This window comes from Pipra filicauda, unplaced genomic scaffold (assembly GCF_003945595.2).
Source record: "Pipra filicauda isolate LSUMZ 115617 unplaced genomic scaffold, ASM394559v2 scaffold221_size1283894_pilon, whole genome shotgun sequence".
Lineage (NCBI taxonomy): Eukaryota > Metazoa > Chordata > Aves > Passeriformes > Pipridae > Pipra > Pipra filicauda.
Genome location: NW_024104334.1, coordinates 266181 through 288839, shown reverse-complemented (window position 1 = coordinate 288839; position 22659 = coordinate 266181). Strand labels below are relative to the sequence as shown.

The following is a 22659-nucleotide window of genomic DNA, read 5'->3' as shown; positions in this document are numbered from 1 at the left end:
CTAAAATTAACTGTTTTCTTAAAGCTAGACTATGGTTATTTACCAGGCAGGTTTTATTTTATTTTTCTCCAATTAATTGTACCTACTATATTGAATTGAATTTAATTTATTTTCCACTAAGCTGTTGGATACGCTGTAAATCAAATCTAAGAAGCTAATTTTTTTAAGTAGCTGCTGTCAGCATCGGAATTAACCCTTGACTTAGGGAAAAAAAAAAGGAATTCACCAGTAGAAAATCCTATTTGGCATCATGGAGGGGTATTGCTATCTGCCACTTTACTGAGATGTGTCATGCACCGCTGCTGTGTTCACTTGTATTTTGGGATGTACCCGAGAGCTCAAGGGCTTGTACAAAATTAGGGATGTCTGTGCTGCCGAAGACACTTGTTTACATTAGATATTTATTTGTGGTCATTGCTTTTTGCATGTCACTGTTTTTGACCATGCTGAAGTTGTCATCAATGCAAAAAACTAGGAAAGAATAAGCAACAGTGCCATGAAAGCCAGTGTGATATGTAGACCTTGACTCTGTTCATACATTACTGTTACAAATAGGATTTTGCCTTGTCTCCTTTTGTGTCCCAGTGTAGTTTGCTCAGTGGCCAGGAATGCTCTGCTGTGCGTTCTCCCTCCTCTCTGAGATAGAATGCTGAATGTTACAGCCGACAGCTCACTGTTAGGAGATATCAAATATTACAAGTTACTCAGTAGTCATCACTGGTGAAAGAGGTTCCATCAGTTTATGTGAGCTAGAAGCAGCCTAGTCTAATCCCAGCATCTCTGTGTGATCTGCTCTGGAGAATAAGAGTTATGTCATAGGGAATGCTCTGTGGAATTCCATTTTGTCCCATTGTGCCACTAGTGTGGAGACTTGTCACTTTACATTTTAAAAAGAAATTTTAGAAAAAGAATTACTGAAGCACTCCCTTTTGCAATGGGAGAGAAGTGTGAAGGAATGCCAACAGGAAAGACTTGTTGCACCACTATCTAGAAATTGGCTGTAAAGCATGAGGTGAGGAGAGTGAGTTTGCATCTGGGTCAGTGGCAGGCTTACAGGTATGCCCTTCTGCAGCAGCCTGGCAATGCATCCAAGAGCTGCTGACCTTTCTCTGCTCTGGATGCACGATAAAAGTCAGTCAAATATACTTGTGACCCCCTCTTTCCTGGACTTATCCCTTTCTGAAATGTCAGTTTTCTGATAGCAGTTTGTTCATTCATGTAGCCCTTTAATTATCTGAAAGAATCTGGTTAAACCACGTCTTTGTAATATGCATGCAGGCTGCTTTCCCTTGAAGCAGGTTTTTGACTTGGTAGGTCCATGTAAAGTCCACAGTCTGCCAGGGCCAAATGGAACATCACTAGATGAATTTCTAAAGTTACTTTTATGGCTCTTCCTGGGGCTTCTTGGCATCCGTTTTGAGGGAAACAGTCTTGCAGAAAGGTTGACATTGAATCAACAAAGAAATAATTGGCCATAAAATGAAGCGGAGCTGTAGATGAGATGTTAGTCACTTGGGGAAGGTATGGTGCTTGATGGGAAGCAGAAGAAAAGAACCTGGTTGGTTAGACTGGGTATGTCTAACCTAGTCCAGCTAGGTAGTTAACCTCAAAGGCATGCTGATACCAGTTGTTGTTATTAGAGTTATAAAACTGTAGCTGCTACATCCATTTTGATGTTATAATATAACAGCAGATGAAACCAGCCCTAAAGGGACCTGTTGTCTGCTTTGTTCACGTTACTGGTCCTCATTCTATATGTCGTCTTATAGGGCAAGGGCTCAGTAATCTGTTCTGTTGCACCATATGCTAATACAGTGCTGATAAGCAAGTATGAAAAATGAAAGGGAGGAATACATTAATTGTATTTGTGCAATAAGCTATGCTATCAAAGGTAATTATTTCATGACAGTTTTAGTTATAGCAGTTGTTTTATCATGGAATAAAAGATGGCTTTAGGAGCCTTTTATTGGAAAGACAATTGTATCAAATTAGTACCAAATTAGATTTTTGTCTTTATAAAGGTGAGCAAACCCATGAGCAGTTTTTAAATTGGTGTCTTCTACTCTACAAATGAACAAATCCTGTTTGAGGGTTAAAGAAGCTATTATTCTGTCCTTTATGCTGACAGCTTCATTACTGATTGGCCTACTGTTGGTATTAAAAAAATGTTTGGCTTCTTATGATCTTTGTGCATGCAACTATCATATTAATACAGACCATGGAACTGTTCATTAAGAAATGACTTCAAATGAGGTTGATGCTTGTAAATCTGGAGAGATACAGATGTTAAATGCTGCTATTCCTTTTCATATACAGCCGTATGGCTAATAATTTCCAAGTGGCTAAAGCTCTTGTTAGCAAGAGTGCTGGTGTGTTAAGAATGGCCCTATAAATAACTTTAAGAACTGAAGTTGAAGGTGCTTCTTTTAAAGACTATTGTTAACTAAACATTATTGCCAAACAGATGGAAAGCATTCACCAGCCTGATGTTTTTAGGTCTAATTATATTATCGCCAGTCCTGTACGGCTCAGTTGAAGAGGTGTATCCAGAGGCCAATTTATAATCATTTAGCCAACACCTGTTTGGGAGATATTGACAGTCAAAGGGCACATTTAAAAAAAAATCACATATGTTCTCGTATTTATTGCCTCAATGTGAACAGTGTAGGTACAAACAAACTTGGGAGAAGAGGAAGGAAAGTGACTATAAACACATAGATGTTTCCAACCCATTTTTATCTTATTTTGGCACCTCTTGTGAAGTGGATTTTGCTTTTCTCTTGTTCTGTTGGTTTTCTTTGGTTGGTTGGTGTGTTGTTTTGTTTTTTTTTTTTTTTAATTTTAATTTTACATCTTTTGGTTAAGCAAGAATAACAAAACCAGTTGTACAGTTACTTATTTAACTATTTTTCACTCTTACTGGAAGACCCAGGTAAGAGGCCTGAAGAGTTGTTAGGCAAACTCAGTGGTCTGGGAATATCTGTCTTTCCCTATCATGCCCTTGACATGGAACCTGTATGTCATTCTTTTGTCAAAAAATCTCAGTAACACCAACTTCTGTTTGGATTTTTTTGTTTTGGCTTTTTTATTTGTTTGGTTTGGTTTAGTTGTGGTGGTTGTACTTTTTGTTTGTTTGTTTTGGTATGTTTGGGGGTGTGTGTTTTTTTTTGTTTGGTTGATTGGTTTTGGTTTTCGGGTTTTTTTTGTGAGAAGATACAAACCAGATTTTAAAATTACGTGCAGCTCTAGTAAAAGAAGAGATCTTTGAGATGGAGGTGTCTGTGACTTTATTTCTGTTGGTGAAATTTGATGAGAGAGAAATGCTTAGAAAAGACTTCAGTTCTTCATCTCTTGCTTGAGATGCAATAGGGAGAGATGGAGGGCAGTGTTTGAAACGTGGCCATCCCAAAGGGCAAAGCCCCTACCTGCGAGGAAGCCAGCACAGCCCTTCCCCCGGAGAGCTCCCTTCTGGCCGAACTGCCGGGCCTCTGGCACGTCTCCACCTCACCTTGCTGTGGGCACTGCATGGGACAGATGTTCCCACAATTCCCTTGGCGTGAGGAAAGTCAGCATTTCAGCCTGGTAGACATCACCCTTTCAGAGATAGCAGGGCATGGCTGCATTGCTGCCCCACACAGCAGGGAGATAAGGGAGACTATGTGTTGTGTTGCCCTTCTGTGACCTGGTGAATCCAGCACCCTGTTACTCCTGACGTGACATTCCTCTGCAAGAAGTTCTTTTTTTGACGTGAGCTGTCTTGGGCTTCGCTGCACCTTGTCTGTTGACTTGGAGTTGCTTCATCTTGTCTTTTAAACTCAGAGATCGGTAACGCCAGTGCTGGCAGTGGAAGCCCTTTAGAAGTTTGATTTTGCAGCCTAAATATTTTGGTATAACTGTATGTGAATATTTATACTGGAAGTTTACAATGTATGTTGTAAATAAACAGTGAGCACACACTCTTGTTCTTGTTCCTAGAGGAGGGTTGAGCTCATGCTTGTGCTGCTCGTGTGGCTGTCTTGCAGCTGGTGCTTTTCAAGCACATCTGTGTTCTCAGAGTTTGAAAACAATTAATTCCTGACCAGGGTGATTTGAAGATGGAGATGTGGAGGGTTCCAGCTTTCTAAAGATGCGGTTTCCTAAATGTATATACACATAGATATTTTTGTTTGTTTTGTTTTCAACGCATAAACAAATGCAGATTGCTAAGAGTGTAGTTGCTGTTTAGTGCTTCTCTCATTGCCATGTTTAAAGTGCTTTCAGTAGGGGTGATGCACTGCTAACAGAGATGCTATTTGCAGCTGTAGGTGTTCTCGTCTCTGCAGCAAACCCATCCACAATTTTCTCCCTAAGTAAATCCTCTTTTTTGTTGTTGTTGTTACATTAATACTAGAGATCTATAGCCTCAGTCATATTTCTTTCCTAGGAAAAAACCCTGGTTATCAAGTCTGTGTGCTGCAGGGGTTTAATTTATTTATTTTTTTTAAAAATCATTGCTTATAACCCTTTCTTTTTAAGAATATTTAACATTAGATTTAAGATCTGTATTTTGTTAGCTTACTCATATGAATCTTAAATATTTATCTGAATACTTTTTGCTTAGGTTTTGCTTGTAATGGACACTAGAACACAGCAGACTTTTATATTGAAGGTGAGTAAAATCTTTTATTATTTATTAATAATCTTTTATTATACGGCCTCCTAAATTACACCACCACACAAAGCTCAATTTGTATGTACTATATAGAGTTATGCCTGCAATATATTGTTTTGGTAATACATATATCCCTATTAAGGGCACTGGAATTCTTTTTTGCCGGTATTCAGTTGCATTCCCTTCCTTTTTCTGTAACATCCCTAGTGCTCGGATATGCTGGTTTAGTCACTTGAGTTGCCACTGGTTATTGCAGCCAACACCTTAGCAGGCTTTGGTAAAGAATCAGAGATTTAATGTGCTGCTTAAAACATCTGTAAAGCCCTAGTGGCTCAGGACACGTGCAGGCTACTGATGAAGGTGAAAAATCTTCTTAACGCAAGTACATCCATTGTACTTTGTGTTTGGTCTTCTTTAGCTGAAGAATATGGTCTTGGACGAAGTGGATTCTGGATGAAATGTATGACTGGGCTTATTCAAAATTGTTTCCTTATGTTTTACATCGGTAGGCTGTGAAAACTGAGTTTAATGTTACTAACCAATTGAATTAGTGAATAGTTAATTGGTCAGAATAAAATTTTTCCCATTACTCTTTTATGTTTCAGAAAGTGTTCAGATCAAGATCCCAATATGCTCAGAGCATCTGTGATGCCGAGAATTAGTTTAGTTATGAGTATTGTTATTGTGGTCATTATTTCAGGCTCCCCTTGACATGAATTCCACTGCTGATGGCAGGAAGGGCTGAAAAAAACTGTATCCCAAACATGAAGCTCTAATTAGTCGTTAACATTTTGTAACTTTGCTTTGGATTTGGCTTACAACCCTGCCTTAACTTTGTGCATCTGGCCTTTGAAATTGTTTTTCTGAAGTATGTGCTGGATACAGCAAACCCCTTTGTTCCTCAGAAAGGTTTATTTGTGAATATTTTATATTAGAACCTCACATTATCTACTGGCAGATAGAGTAACATTGAATTTCCCATTTAACTGCCTATGTTTATCAATATTGTAATAGGTCACACTATTGACATAATTTTTTTTCTCTTTTTCTCCCCCCTCCCTTTCACCCTCCCATGTCAATTTTTTCACTTCTGGCAACTTCATCTCTGTGTTACCTCCCAAAAATCATTGCCTCTCAAGGAGACTAATCCTTTCCTTTGCTTTTTGTTGTGGTGCTTGTTGTCTTTAGTAAAGTAAAATGGAAATGTGAGGATTACCTGTAACACTAAGGCATTCTTTTGTCTTTAGAATTTGAATTGAATTTTTTTAATAGTGTCTTTTGGTCACACACAAAAATAAAATTTTAAAAAAAGGTCACAGGGAAATAACTGAGTGTCATCCTGATGACTTAGTTTGAGAGAGATTCTAATAAAAACATTGACCCATGTAATTGATTTTAATGGCAGCTTTGTGCCATCTTCTGTTCTCTGGAAATGCGCCAGATGCCATCAGCACAGCCTCGGGGGACCGAGGGGCATAGAGCAGCAGATGAGTGGTTTCTCTGAAGCCCAGAGTAACTCGGATAGATTAGTTTGGTTGATAAACACAGAGCACAGCAGGCTCCAAAGGCAACTGAGGGTACAACTGACCTTTTTGTTCTCTGTCAGGGTCTAAGGAAAAGTAGTGAGTACAGCAGGAGCAGAACGACCATCATCCCCCGCTGTGTGCCCAACATGGTGTGTCTGCACAAGTACATCATCTCCGAGGAGTCCGTCTTTCTCGTGTTGCAGCATGCGGAAGGTTTGTCTCTCATTTAAGCATATTGTTGAAAAGAGTCAAAGGTTTAAGTTTTAATCCATGGTACATTTCATTGTCAAATTAATCTCTTATACATCTAGTTAAAATATTTTTAGTGTGCCTAAGAGATGTCATGTAAGACACCACACTCCCTTCCTCTGTCCCTCCCCCTCATTCCCCTCTCGTTCTGCGGTGGATCTGATTCCCATTTCAAATGGCCTCAAATCCTGATGGGTTACTTGAATTGTAGCAATATTGAAAGTTTCCAACTGTTTATTTTCTACAGAAGAGGAAGTGCTTTGAAAGCAACAACTATCTGCATTATTTACAGTCATCTCCCAGAGATACAGTCTTTGGCTACTTTTGTAAACTTTGGATAGTTAATCTTTTCAGCATCTTATAGTTAAAATGACAAGTATTTACACAAGAATTTAATAGCTCTGCTAAATACCATGAACATTTGCCTGTTGGTTAATGGTGCATAGTTATTCTGATCTGGATTTTTAAGAAAATAGCTAGTGGCATCACACAGGAGTTCAAAGCAGAACCACAGAGTTGTGCCTTCAAACTATTTATAAAATTCCTGTTAAATGTACAGGGAACAGGTGGCACAAAATAATTACATTTTGATTTTTTCTTCTAACACCTGGATTTAAATATTCCCTAAATGTAATTACCCATATTTGTTTAGAATGAGTGGGGAATGTAAATTGTGGGATTGCTAATAGTTCTTTTTTTTAGGACATGTTAATAATTCAGTCACAGTGGATGATGTGAAGGAACTGAGCTGACTGATAGAAAAGATAATTTTATTACATTGAATATTATTTCTTTTTTCCCCCAGTAACTTAGATTTTGGCTTTTTCATGAACAGTTTGTCATATGAGACCAGTTAAAGTTAACTTTGCAAAATGAGTGACTGTTTCTGCAATGTGTGACTTGATTTTGCCATGAGCAGTGATGCATGAAGAAAAGCCTCACATTACAGTACTGCCTGATGGTGATTTTGAGAATTTACAAAGCTGCTCTGTACAATGCTACTTTTCTCAAGTGTGTGTGTTTTGGCAGGATAGCTTGGAGACTCTCACCTGAACTGTAATCTCCACATAAGCTGGTAAATTTTGTTTGGAGAAAAAATATTTTTAAAAATCCACAACCAAAGAAACCTCAAGCCATACAAAAAACCTCACCCACAACCCTTGTCAGATACCAAGTGCTCTTAACCTAGCATAATCAAAGGGTTGGAGACTGGATAAGATAATAATTAAAAAAACTGTTCTTAATATTTCTGCAGTTTCTGAAGACCTACAGGTTTGAAATTCTCTTCAGGAAGAACGTTTTTCCTCAAGACAAATGGAAAAGTGGGTGAAGTAGTAGTGGAATTTGGGGGCAGATGTGTCAGATGTAAGAACAAAAATTTTAACTAAGCCCTAATGTGACCAGTTGACAAAGATGATCTCCTGGAAGTCATAATTTTATTGTGACAACAGTGACAAAAATTAAGACATTACATGATCAGAGTTCTATCGTTTAAGAACAGAAACCTCAACTTAACATTTGGAATAGACAAGATGTTATCCTTAAAAAAGGAATGCCTTTCTTCTGGTTATCTTTGACATGGTCAGAAATCTCAGTGAAATGTGCTTTGCCTGAATGTCTTGCTTTTACCAACGTTGGCTGTAACATTTTGACTTCTGTGGCAGAAGGATTTTTAATTTACTAAGTGCCTTCTAAATCAGGTTTGTGCAACACACAGCCTTGTGCAGCACCCCACACCATTTGTTTAATTTGCCAGCAGTGAAGGTGGTGTCTGTAAAGCATCCTCATTTCAGCTGGCCAGAGAGGAAACACATACTACTTGGAGACAGCCACAGCTGTGCTGCCTCTCTCTCAGCTGTGGGTCAAAGCCATGCAAGTGGGAGGGAGATGGGTTATTTTGAGGTGGAGTTGGGAGAGGAGCACTGATGAGATACGAGTACTTCCTATAGGGAGAGCTTTGAAGAACAGTGCGTAAGGAGCATGGGAGAAGTGGGAGAGCATTGCAGAGAGGATGGAGGACTGGCAGGCTGTGCTGGGGTGGAAGGGGAGAGCTGCAGGGACCGGAAGGGATTTTGATGTGGGTGAGGGCTGTGGTTGGTGATACACAATACATGGATTCACTTGACTTGGACACTTTTGGGTGAGTTGTGAACTGTAAAAGGTTTTCCCTCACTTTCTGGTAAAGCAGGAAGTAGTCTGGAAGCGGATTAACCTCTATTCTTGTTTGCAAACCATTCAAAAATTATGATGTGCTATAAGGACTTTTTCCTGATTATCAGGGAATTAACAAGGTTTGTTTCATTAAGGAAACTCTCCTGCTTTCATGATCTTACTGTCTGGGCTTGGAACAGGCAAAGGGAGAGGAAGAGCGATATATTGTGTTGCAAAGAGGGATAGCTGGGGTACAAAGTGATGAGTAAATTGCCTGAAAATGCATGTAAAAGGTGTATTGCAGGCATAGGGCGTGATCCCAAATCCCTAACTGTGGCAATGGCCAGTGCACGTCGCCCTGTCCCAGGAGACTGATGCTAGAAAGTGATTCAGGAGAAAGGCTTCTACCTTTATGTGAATACAGCATGAATAAAATAGGGCCAAAATTATGCTGTACAGTATGCAGGGGCTAGTCTTGCTCACCCCACTGATGATAGTCTTGATCATATCACTCTTACATAAGTAGCACTCATCCTTTAAATTACAAGGATAATAATATTGGGAATCCCTACAGATAAAGCAATCTTAAAATTTTGTCCGTCTCAAACCAAAAATAAATAGAGAAGGTGCTTGCAGTTAATGTTGGAAAAAGATAAAAATTTCTAGGATTTTAATTTTTAAGTAATAGTCTCTTGAAATTTTATTTTGTGGCTTTATGAACGCTCTTAACATTCATACTCCAAGTAATTCTATTCCAATAGGAAAAAAGATTCTGCCAGTCAGATTTATAAGTGGTGCTGATTTATGATGTTAGGTATCTTAGCTCCACCATTGTGAGGTTCAAGGGTAAAATACTCATTTAAGTGGGCACCAAATTCAGATGTTTGAATGTTTTGTGTGAGCAATATATGTTTGCTAATCAGCTCACTGTTTCCTGTTCATAGTGGATTTTAACTATATTATTAAGTGCAGCACTACTGGGTTTCGTATGGAATTCTACAAGCTTGACCACAGACACAAGATTAAGACTTTTTTTACTTTTTTTTTTTTGGTAAATCGCGATACTGTTACCTGCTCAGAATTGGTGAGTGAGGTCTTGAGTTCTCCTACAGACTTTTCTCTTGGCCACAGTTGGAGGCTTCAAGGATACCTCAGAAGCACAAAAGTCCATAAAGTTATCTTGTAGCTTTGTTGGAAAGCACTTGGCAAGTTCTAGTGTGGTAGGGAGCCAATCTGGTGTTAATAAGGCCTCGCTTCTTCTTGGCACTACTAACTCCAGAAATTTTAGAAACAGATGCTTCAAAAATAGGCTGGGGGGCTTCCATGGGACATCAAAGTTTAAGTGGCTGTTAGAAGCTGTCAAATCTCTTTAAGCATAAACAAGCCTGAGTTCCTATCAATCTGGAGAGCACTCAAGAAACTTCCTGCTGAAGAGGGTTGCTGCATGCAGCAATTGATAGACAGCAACACAGTAGTGTTCTGGCTTGCAAAGCTGGGGATTTGTTGTTAGGAAAGCAGATAATACTAGCTGTAAATATTTGACGGGAATCGGAAAATGTAGGAAAGGTGATATAGTCCTTGGCAAGTCACTTTTTCAGGAGGCTGCTTTGAAATTTTGCTCCAAGTGCATTGAAGTGGGAGCTTTGCCTAAACTAGCAAACTTTGTAGCAGAGATTCACCAGCGGCAGTGGAAACAGCTGTATATATATGACTGGTGCTTGTAACTACTGTCATGTTAGAGATTAGGCAGGAGATTAGGTTCCCATTCATGTGTACGCTGCAGCTCCACTGTGGCTGCCATTGGGATGCTGTGAAACATTGTTGTACCATGGCAGTGCCTGTGTGTCTGGTTCCCTTTTGGCTTAGAAACTGGACAAGCCTAATTTTATGTAGTCATTGCATTAACATGATGAAGTTTACCAGGAGGCATGTCTTTAGTGAAAAGGAGGACAGTGATTCTTTGAAAATCATAAAATTGTTCCTTTTCCAGTGAGGAAGGCTATTAATTCACATGAGGTGCATGATTTAGGATTGGTATTCCTGGCCATAAGCAAATTCTTATGTGGTGATGTAGAGAGTTGGGCCCAGTTTTGGAGAATAATTCAAGCAGATGTCTTTCAATACTCTGTTTTTCTTTCCTATCAGATTACAGTTATTTGGAAGCCTGGATTGTTCACTTTGACTTTGTTTGGGATTTCCTAAGTACAGTGACTCCTGCATTCTTAGCTGCATTCCAGTTCTGCAGAAACTGGAATATATTATCCTTCAGAGAAAACCTGTGGGCCAAGCTAGCAAAAGACATTGATTTATTGTGGAATATGTCTCCTTAGTCAGCCAGTCTTTCAGGATGTGAAGCTGAAATGTAACTGAGCACCAGGTGATGAAGAATCCAACTAGTAATGAATTTTTCTTGTCAACTAGAACAAAAACATGATTAGAAAGCTAAATTTGCTGATTTGTTAGGTTTCATTTTATCCTGTGATATGTACTGTATAGTCCCCGTATTTTCTTTTTGATATTCCTGTATCAAGTGCTATTAATAAGCAAAAAAGCTGCAGAAATGTTTGAAAGATTATAAAAATATTATGGAACTAACAAGATTCCTAGTCAGCTTCATCACTTGGTCACTTTGTACTGAATTTCCTGTTGATTATTTTGGACACTAACTTTTTAGATTCTGCCTCTAGAAGCAGAGGTATAACCTCTAGAATGCCAGAGTATGAAATGCTGGTTAAATATGGCACTGCTAATAAGAAATTTTTCATGGAATAACTGCAGAAGAATGTAGAGCTTGATGATTTTCATGTGCTAATAAAACCAGAAAGAGGGAGCTATACTGGCTGTAGAATCAGTTCATGGTAGTACAAAACAAACTTAATAATTTGTTATGTTAATATTGAACTTCTGAAATTGTATTAAACACTAGTAAACTTTAGCTTTATACTGTAGCTTTTATAGTTATTTAGTCTATTGGACTATTTGACAATGACTGAAGCTTACTTGTTTGGATTGATTTCTGTAATTTTAGTTTTTATAGATTCCTGATACTATATTAGCATGGCTTGCTAATGGGTTTTCTTGATCTTACACAACACATGGGTAGAGGGGGAAAGATTATTAGTATGTCATTCATAAAGACATAATTACATACGCAGATACAAATATCACTTTTGTTTGACCCTGGATTGGACATTTTCAAAAAGGACTAAAATGGTTGTTTTTCCATGTAGAACACAATTATTGAATGGCATTTATTTACGTATTTCCACTTGACCAGGAGGCCATTCTTGAAATATTTGTATGTAAACATATTTGGATGTAATAATTTTTTTTATTTACTTGCATTTAACTCTTAAGTTGGAGTTGCAGTAAGTAGTCATTTCAACTGTGATTTCTAGATAAATACAAGTCATTATTAATGAGCAACTTTTTAAAAAAAAAGATAATAGATTTGCAAATAGAAAATGAGTTATAGTTGCAGTTCTATCTATTTTCATAAGTGGACAGTGAATTCCCAAACAGTGTAAGAATAAAGAGAATTTTTTTTGTCTTTTGCAACTTTTATGTTGAATCTTCCAGTGATTTTTCTGTGGATTTTTGAAGGATTGATCCTAATCTGTCTCTTTTTCCTTCCTTAATTCTTCTTGGGTCTCCTTTCTTAAGCTGCAGTAAGACTCTGAGTAGAGGCCAAAATCTAGTGGAGGTTGCATGAAATCTTGCATTGAAGTGAGGTGGAGGGAGCAGAAGACAGTTGTCATCCTGAGAGCAGCTTGACGTGTCAATAGGTGAAAAACTAAGTTGTGCAAGGATAATTCTTGCATTTTTCTTACTGCTGGGCACCCCAACCCTTTCTTACCTTAGAATAGGGCTACAAAACATTTCAGGTCAGTGAGAGCTGTTCAGGTGTCATATGTAAAAGCACACCTGGTGTCCAGTAATGACCCAGGAAAAAATGTGACAGAAGATCACAGGAATAACATTTTGAACTTTCTGCATCTCTGGGTCAAAGCTCAAGGCAAGGCCTCCACCTTTTCTTACTCCTTGCCTGCAGCCTGAAGGACTGTTGTGCCAGGCATTGTCCAAAGCTCCAAAAATCTTATGTGAGTCTTCGTGGGTCATGATCTCTTTGAAACCTGAGGTTTGTGTTTTCATAAGAAATTTGTGAAGCACAAGTATAAACACTAGTAATATGTAGATGGAAATATTTAACTTGTACTAATTAATCTAATGCAGGTGGGATGGGGAGACTATAATATTTTTTATTGAAGGCAGCAGGGGTGTGGTTGTCAAATGAGATTTTATTGTTTGGTATGAAGTGAACCTGAATAATTCTATGCACAGTTAATAAATTGAAAAAAGTTATTTTATTATATTACTTAAAGTAATTTAATTGAAATTTTAAAGGAAAATAATTATTATGGATGAGAGTGTGGAAAAGAGGAGAAACTCTTGCGCTATATATATATATGTATGTTCTCACTCTTATTCTCTTTTCTGTTGTTTTTTCTCCCTGCCATTTCATAGCAGAAGCATGAATAAATGTAAAAGTGTAATAATAGAAAAGAATCATCGGTGACTACGGGATGAACAACCAAATCAGTTTAAGAGCAGTAGTTCTGAAGTCCTGCACAAGCTGCAGGGCTCAGAAGGCAGGGCAGGGCGCCTTTGCCCTGCTGAGCTCCCGTGCAACGTGTCATATTTAAAGCAAGCAGCCTCATCTTAAGAGTCTGCACAGGCTCACAGCTTCTCACACAGGTGAGGTCCTGCTCGTCAGGCACCTCTGGCAGGACCAGGGCCCTTGGTCTTGCTGGCACAGGTCGTCAGGTCACTTGTGTCCCAGCAAGCTCAGTCAGTCGCTGCCCTGCTTTGCTGCTGCTGCTCTGCTGGGAGGGACTGATGAGCTGTGTCTTGCTGCTGTGGCAGGGCACACTTGGGGCTATTTTGAACATATCTCTGGGTAAGTATTTAAAGTGCTTATGCAATACAGTGGTCAGTATAGCAGTTTTTACTCCCTTCCATTTGCTCCTGCTCGTTTACCTGGCATCCTTTCTCATCATCTTCTAGAAGGCGGCAAGGATCGTTCTGACCTGGTGCTAAATCCATTTGTAGCTTATGGCAGAAACTATGTGGATTAACAGATCTAAATTGTCATTTTTACCGTTGGACTCAAGGTGTTAGAATTCTCTCTTAGTATTTTTAATATACTTAGTTTCACCACAACCAGTGAGATTTTTTTCCCTGTTTAAAAACAAGTCTTGTCTTAGCCAGGGGGATGGAGAGCAGGAAAACTCCACACTATATTATTCAAATTAATTTTTAGTGTCAAGCTTTTTCTGCCTTTGATAAGTTATGTTTGAAATACCTGGGAATACAGAAAACCTGTTCCTAGGCAATGATAAATACTTTTTTATTGTACTTTTTAAAAGAATTTTGCCTGATACAGAGAGCATTAAAAAATCCCAAATTATTAGAGACTGTATTTTGGAAAAATACAAAACTCTGTTTTCTCCAAATAAGTAAGAAAAAACCCAACCTCCCAAAACTTTGCAGATGCCCAGTGGGCTGGATGCTTACTTTTTTCTTCTACAAAGATTTTGTTAGAACTCCAGCGTTTTTGAGAATTTCTGTACTGTCTTTTAAATTGAAATGTCTTGACATTGCATTTTTCTTTAAGTTATCAAAGGAGACTTTCTAGCTTTAAGCCAAATTCTTTAGCACAGGCAAGAGATGCAGTACCTTCTTGATTTATTTTGCTCAAATTATGTTTTGAAATCTGTAAGCTTTTTTAATTTGAACAGTATTTGGAAACATAAAGAGTCCTATTTTGTATTTTTTAAATGTAACTATTACTTTTGGAGTTGTAAGTTTCTTAGAAGCTGTGAAGGAACTTGTTTGCCAGTGTAACTTAGAGTATTGATAAATTCTTGTGTGGTGCAGCAAAGCATAAAAAACTTTTCTGAAGTTAATGGGAGAAATATATCAATATTTAAATAAAAACCCATCTTCTTCAAAGAGATAAACAGTTCCTTAAGATAACCTGCTAATATGAGGTAATTCCCTCCCCCTTACTGAACTTGCTAATTAGTTTTTAGTACGTTTCCACTGATGTTGCTCATGAACTTAGAGCTGTGATACAGAATTATTCATTGTAGGCAGAACTGGTGATGGGCCCTAAACCATTTGATCTTCCCTAGTTTTTGCTTCTTTTGAGACAGCAGATGGAGAGTAGTAACCACCACGCAACTTGAGACAGACTCCAAAATAAAAATTTACTGAAGTTTAAAAACGCAAAAGCATCAGCTTAATCTCAGATACAGCTCTTTAAATATCTACGTAGTAATACAAATATACTTAAAAGGCAAGTTGTTGGTCTCTGTAATTATTTCCTCCTGAAGTAGCGGTTCCAACTTTGTGGGCATAAGGATATATAGTGCATAGTGACAGTGAGAATATTTTCCTGTTTCATAATGAAACTGATTCTAGTTTGAGTGAAATTAAGAGTTCCCTTCCCTTTTTTTTTTTTCTTTTTTTCAGGAGGAAAACTGTGGTCTTATGTCAGTAAGTACTTAAACAGAAGTCCTGAAGAGAGCTTTGAAATTCCTGAACCCAGGACAGCCAGTTCAACTAAAATTTACCTGGAACAACCAACACCTAGTCCTAAAGAAACTGGCAGCAGCACCGATTCCAGAGAAAGCTATGGGGAGAGCATGCTGAAGGTGGTCTCACTGAAGAGCAGCCTAACACCAAGCTCTCAGGATGACAGCAGCAACCAGGAAGATGGCCAAGAGAGTTTGAAGTGGATGGACTCAGGATCCAGCTCAGAAGAAGAGTGCACTACTAGTTATTTAACATTATGCAATGAATATGGGCAAGAAAAAGTTGATTCAGGCTCTCTAAATGAGGAACCAGTGGCTAAACTGGGGAGTGAAGATCTGCATACCAAAGAGAGAAGCTGCTTACAGAAATGCAATGTCGTTGGCAGCGATAGCTTCATGTCTCAGGTGGTACCTCAGGAACGAAAGCTTTTCATCGATGATGGTGAGCCAGAAATAGCTAGCCCTACTAGGATATTGGACTCATTAACTAAATCAAAGAACAGCCCTATGGAACTCTTCAGGATAGACAGCAAAGACAGCGCTAGTGAGCTCCTGGGGCTTGATTTTGGAGAAAAATTATATAACCTGAAATCGGAGCCCTTGAAGCCATTGTTTTCTGTTCCAGATCATGACAGAAGCTTGGATGCCCTAGAAAGCAAAATGGGTGTGAGACCTCATGACACCGTAAGCAGAGGTTCAAATGACTCTGTGCCAGTTATCTCCTTTAAGGATGCTGCTTTTGATGATGTAAATAGCATTGATGAAGGAAGGCCTGATCTCCTAATAAACTTACCTGGTATGTCTGATGAGACAGAAGAGGCAGCAGTGTCAGGGCCAGCAAAGTTTACAAAAACTGATAGGGATGTGTTGGAAGTGAAGTTATTAGAAACACCTGATGTCTTGCAATTAAATAATTCTGCAGAACCAAATCGTGTGGCACCAGAAGTGAGTGATCCTTCCCCCAAGGAAGCAAATGGACAGAGTGGTGTCACTCAGGGAGCTCTTGGGACCCTCTTTACATCTGACCAAGAGGTAGGTAGTTCAGAAGACAGCGCTCTGTTTCAAGGACTTGTAGCCTGCTCCTTAAACATGACAAGCAAAGAAGAAAGTTTATTTGTTTCCAGCTCGCTCTCGGCTGCTCAAGATGTTAGCTTGGACAGAGACACATTAAGAAATGAAGCAGTGTTGCTGTTTTCCAATCAAACTGAAGACATTGGGAAAGCGGAGACAGACTCGGCTTCATCACCAGCAGCTGAAAGTAAAAAGACAGCACCAAAGAGGGAAGACAAAATAGCAGGAGGAGGGGAGAAGGAAATACATCAAATTTTTCAGGACCTCGACGAAAGATTAGCGATAACCTCCAGGTTTTATATCCCAGAGGATTGCATTCAAAGATGGGCAGCTGAAATGGTTGTAGCCCTTGATGCTTTGCATAGAGAAGGAATTGTGTGCCGCGATTTGAACCCAAACAACATCTTATTGAATGATAGAGGTCAGGAACTTTTGCAAATGCATTTCTTTTTATTCGCTGTTGCTTCCAATTAACTGAGTAGGCGTTTTATCTTGTAATTAGTATCTTCATTTCCTGTCTAGAGCTTCATTATCAGTGCAGCAAATTCACCCCCAGTAATAGCTTCTAGTACTTAATGATGCCATTATTCTTAATGATACTGTTTTTAGCTACAAAAGGAGTAATTACAGTTCACTTCTGCAGAAAATGGAAGGGAAAAATGTTTTGATTTCTCCTGTCGTTTTGTTTTTAGGACACATTCAGCTAACGTATTTTAGCAGGTGGAGGGAGGTTGAAGATTCCTGTGACAACGATGCCATAGAGAGAATGTACTGTGCCCCAGGTTAGAGCAATCACCTACAATGTTTCACATGGAAAGTAGATTAGCAGCTTTCATTTTCTCATGGAGTCTCTGTAGCACAGAGCTCAAGATCATGTAGTACCTGAGTTTTCTTTGCTTTCTTTCTGAATGTCTTAAAAAGCTACAGGGCTCATGACTGCTTTATTGTTGAACTGTGGTGGTTTTTGTTATGTCATTTCCATAAAGTGTAATTGTATTGAATGTCTTGTTTAAGCAAGTTTAAGGAATGTTCTGTTTTCCTGCAGTTTTTTGCTGTGCGTAAGTACATCTTGGTAACTGAAAAGATGGCACAAAGAGCCTTAAAAATACAAAAATTTATACTTGCAAAGAACATGGGGGGCAAGGGGAGAACGATAGTGGTTTGAAAAATAGAACCCTAATAGGCTTAGAGATGCCTCTGACATTTTTGATGAGCTACGGTGGGCTTTGAAATAGTTTAGAGAGCTCTTTTCTTAGAACTGCTTTCATCAATCATGAGGGTGATAAAATCGATCTCTCTCATAGCAAGGATGGCACTTGAAACTGAGTCCTCCCTTTTTTCCTTTTTCCAATTTATTTTCTGCTAATACAGTGGTCAAATGGTAGTGACAGCCAAAAATCAGGTGTTTCACTTATAGCTTCATATTTTAAAAATTTCATAGCTAGCTTAGAAAAGCTACTTTTAGAGTTGAAATTACTACTTCTTTATTCCGAATTTGAAATGCCAACATAACTTTCTGCTGAGTGTGTGGTCTGGCCAGGCATTGCAGCTTGGCATGCAGGTAATCCCCAAGTTCAGTCTGCAAATGTGCTCAGAAAATTTATAAAAAGAGTTACCAGCAATGGAAGCTCTGAACTTAGTTTGGCGTCAGGTGTTTATTCTGTTTTTGTCCCACAACTGAAATGCAGTAAGGAACTGTCTCCGTGCATACAGGGGGTAGGATCTCAGCAAAAATTTGAATGCCAGCTTCTTGAGATAAATAGTAAATAAAATCTTTTCTATCCAGGTGCAAGTCAAAAGGGCTGGTATTACAGAAAATAATTCTTTTTACCTATCAAAGCAAATCCAACACCTTTATTCTACCCTCGCACCACTTTAATGCAAGAACAAGAGAACCGGGGAATCCCAACAATTCTTGTGGTTGTTAAGTAGAAATGTGTCCTGGTTGCTAACATGCATGACAACCTGTTAGAAAGAAGTGTTTTCCTGCCTCCCTAACCCAGCCTCCAACAAAGCACTCCCTAGTTGAGTAGTAGCAAAGATGGAAGTGCAGCCTTTTCCCACCCTGTCATCATTAATGAGCTGTGAAAGTCAAAGCTTAATTTTTCTGTACTTTAATGAGGATCCAAAGAGAGGCTTTTTTTGCCCCCTAAGCCCCAACCAGCCAACTCCTGCAGTAATTAAGTGTTTAGGGAGCAGTTGAAATAATATTTAGAAGTCCCCAAATGCAAGAATAAAGTTTTCCACTATGTCATTATTTCCACCTCACAGCACAGGTGTGGTATCCATCCGGGCTTTTTTTGGTTAAGTTGCCCTCTCCTCTCCGCCCTCTCTGCCCTACCCCAAGCTGTAGTTTGCTTTGTGTGTCTGTAACTGGCGAGCTACAAGTTGAAGATTTGCAAATGCAAATGTTGATCCTGCTCTATGATTCTTACCTTTCATATTTCTTGATCCTAATGTTATCTCTGCAAAGCATCCTTGTACTTTGGTGTAGCTATTACATCTTAATTTTTATATAGGGGAGTAATGCTCCCCTATATAAATTAGCACCACAAAATATATTTTGGAGTTAAGTGCCATTCTGTTATGAGCAAGGATTCAATAATGGTGTATAGCTGAGTCCAAAGCAGCTTTCTTAAGGCTACTGCTGCTAGTAAATGTTGCTTTAGAACTTTTTGGCAGTGTTAAAAAATAATCATGTCAATGGACTTTCTCTGGGTTCCAATGTTACAGGGGAAAAAAAGCCTTATTTGGATGTTAATTTTTTTTTGTTTTAAGGAGTGTACTGTGTCCCTGGAACCCATGTCTCCCCTTTATCATGACAACATTGCTCCTCAAGCTGGTTCTTGGAATAAGGATTTTGAAATTATACTTGTGTGTCAGTTCAGTATACTAAGAGAAATCGGCAAGTTTGAGGGTTTTTATATTATTTTAAAGTTACTTTTTAAAATTGGTTATAAATGTTTCTCACAACGGTTTTTTTTTCTGCTGAAGGAAGGGCTGTAGTTTTGTGGAGGTTGAACAACTGATCTTCACAAAATTTCATCAGGTCTTATGATTTACCATAATAAAACACAGTGAATAAATGAGCTGACTCAAAGTGAGTCTTTATCTTGTTTTGAATTTTCCTGGGGTTTTCAGTATTATATGCTGTGTTACCCTACCTCTGGGTCATCAGCCTTCCCTTTCCTTTTCTCTCCTGGCTGAAGGATTCAGTGGAACTTGGCTTGTAGAGTTTTGTTTCCATGTGTTTAGCTTGGTGTTTTAAACAGAGTTTGAGATATATTAGGGTTTGGATATGGTAACTTGTATGCTACCTGATTTCAACATTTTGTTATTTAAATAAGTGCACTCTTTAGAAGTATGCAGGAAAGGGAAGGTGTCTTTTAGGGTCTGGTGTTGGAGACTGAGAACAGATGATGAGTCCAGGGCTGCAGTTCTTCTTCTGCATTGATTTTTGAGGTACAAATTTTGGAGGCAGAAAAAGAAGAGTATGAATGTGAAATTTAAACAGATTTATTTCAATTTAAAATAGGTACAAAATTGTATTGCAGAATTATATGAAAATTGTAGAAATTTATTTGAAACAGTTGTATCTTTTAAATTGACCAGGTGTTACTTTTTTACAGTGTGAGTTATAAAGTGCTTTGCAGTGAAGTGCATGAGGATGTATTTAAATATTAAGTTGTTTTATGTGTTGAAGGAGAACATGGAATCTTAATTCTACAATTTATGTATCAGAAACTAATTCCTGGATAGGGTAGGGATAACAGTGTATTAGTGTGGAAGTTTTTCAGACGCAGGGCAGAATGGAGGTCCACCTATGTGGAGCTTGCTTGCGAGATCTAGGATTTTGTGTTTAAGGCTTTCAGTACACTAGAGTGTAACCTTGCATTAAAGCAAAGCAAGGTAATATTGGTACAGAAACAGTGATCAGATCTCTGCCATGGTAAATAGCAGGGAATTGCTCAGCTCTTGTTATCCTGAGAAAAGTGGAGAGGCAGTGTGACAGCATATGTCGAAAAGACATTATGCAATGTATGTATAAAAGAACAAACAACTGCACACATTATAAATGCAAAAGTGTCAAAAAGATGAGGGAAGAGATGGTTTAAAAAGCTGTATGCTGTTCCCTGCGAGCAATATAATTACTTTTGTATGAAATAGCAATTGCCATAAATTAAAAGCAAGGCTGCGTCTTTTGCGAGGAGCAGCACTTCCCCTCTGCTGACGGGAGGTGGCATTATACCATTAATGGATTTTGCTGTTGCACTTGCTGGCGCTAATTTGCCCGACTTCTCCTAAGAACTGGAAATGGAAGATGTGGTTCATTTGTAATGATTTGCATATCGAGAATTGTACTCGCAAGCTCAGAGTTGTGGTGGGTTGTAGTGCTGTTGAATCTGTTGGTAAAGCTGGATAACTCTTTACTGCTGTATAGTTCTACTCAATTTAAGAAAAAAAGAAGTTCATGCTGAACCAACTGCAGCAACAACAAAGCTGTCTGCAGATGCTTAAAAGTAGTGCCTGTGCTATACTTTGATTAATGGCCAAACTAAATCTTTGCTGTTCACCTATGATAAGTCAAATGTTGTTTCTCTAACCCACAAGGGAAGTGATGGATTATAAATCATCCCCTATAAACTCAACACCACTTCAAGTAAAACCATGGGGGGTTTGGCCAAGAAAAACCTATTTGCTTTTAAAGAAGAAATTAAGCACTTTTAACTGAGAATTTCTCCTGTGTTAATGTGGCTAAGGTGACTATTGTGAGGTTTATGTGTTTTTTTTTCCTTTAACTTTTCACTTAACTAAACCTTTTTACTAAATTTTGTTTTCTGAATGTTTTAAAGTGTGCTAAGCAGCTATATCTGAATACAAAGTTATTAGTAGATCAGATGAGAATGATTCACTTCTGTTTAAACAGCCCTTTGCTCTCCATGCCCCCTGAGAACTCTTATCACATATTTGTCCAAAAAATCCCCTGAAAAACTAACAAAAAATCCCTTGCATTATCCACCTGCCTGGTGGCTGATAGTATCAGCAATGTATCTCTTTATCTCTTGGTTAATGTGCCTTGGTATTCTGAAGGGGGGAAAATTCCAGTAACAGATTCAATTTACATGGACAGAAACTTGAGCAAATGCCAGCCTAGCAGGGGGGCCATTATTCTGCTCTATAAATAAGTTTAAAAAAGAAACACACACACACACAAACCTGTGAATCAACATGTTTTGGTCTAATTGAGGGAAAAGCAAGACAGATGAATTTTGAAATGCAAATGATCACCTTCTGTTATTTAAGTATTGGTTTTGCCAACATTGTGATCTTAAATATAAAGAGTTGTTAACTTTTAAATGCAGTAATAATTGTATACCAGTCTTGACTTTTAAAATCAAATCGGTAACTTTGAAAAAACCCAAACCCTTCATAGTATGCTTAATACTTGTGAGAAAGACATTTGTCTATAGGCATAGCCTAGTCGAGACTGTCTTCAGCTAAAACAGATGAAGTTGAGAATTTACTCACAAAGAGAAATCTCTAAAGTACTTTTTCTACTAACCTGGGAAGTGTCATGTTGTGGAAGCAGCTTGCTGGTCTAACATCTTGTGTAAATATGATGTGTGAATGAGATGTTTTATTTACACTCTCCAAGTTCTTGTTCTAGCAGCGGGGATGCGTTCTGTTGCATCCCTGTTTTTGGAGGATGAGATTTCAGAACTGGGCTGCCTTTAGTGTCTTTTTTCTTGTTTAAACAACGAGTTTTCACCAGACTGTGTTTAATAAAAACTGGAGATTTACTGCTTGAGATCCTAAAACCAAAGGGATCTTAGCTTCACAGAAAATATAAGTAGTAAACTGGCCATCAGTAATGCACTGTATTATTCTGATGCTTTCATAAGCTGTGTTTGTGTAAATAAGCCTTATTTATACAAACTAGCCTTCACAGAAACCTACACATAAATACGTGGTAAATTTGGTTTTATCTAACCTGCTGTTACTTGTTCATAATGCAAAACCTAAGCAAAATGAAGGTTCTGTGTGTACAGGATTTTTTCCCAAAGAAAGGGCAAAAACGTTTTAATGTGCAACCTGATTTTTGTACTCCCAAATGAAGATGTCACTTCTGCTCTTAAACAATTGAATATACAGATGCAAAGTGCAGCTGATAACCTAAAATATATGGCATGAAAATAAAAATTGCTAGGTTGCTATTATTAGCCTTCATGCTATAATTTTTATTTACTGAATAAGGAAAAAAAATATTTGCCTCTGTTTACCAAATAGACATTTGATGCTGGAAAACCTGCATGTTATTTGTGTATGTGTTTTTCAATAGGAGTTTGCAGGCACTCATTAAATCTGCTGTTCTGCATTATAGTAATTTAATTTGAGTAGATTGTTTAAGAAGGAA

At 38.3% G+C, this 22659-nt stretch overlaps 1 protein-coding gene across 1 annotated transcript in view; it reads left to right on the top strand.

The window, feature by feature from the left end:
* RPS6KC1 (ribosomal protein S6 kinase C1) overlaps positions 1–22659 on the top strand; it is an 88077-nt gene that overhangs the window by 52995 nt on the left and 12423 nt on the right. The window contains exons 10-13 of the mRNA XM_027723745.2: positions 4601–4648; positions 6258–6390; positions 15112–16665; positions 16937–17026. Of these exons, the coding sequence (XP_027579546.1) occupies positions 4601–4648; positions 6258–6390; positions 15112–16665; positions 16937–17026 (1825 nt within the window). The remainder of the gene's footprint in view (positions 1–4600; positions 4649–6257; positions 6391–15111; positions 16666–16936; positions 17027–22659) is intronic.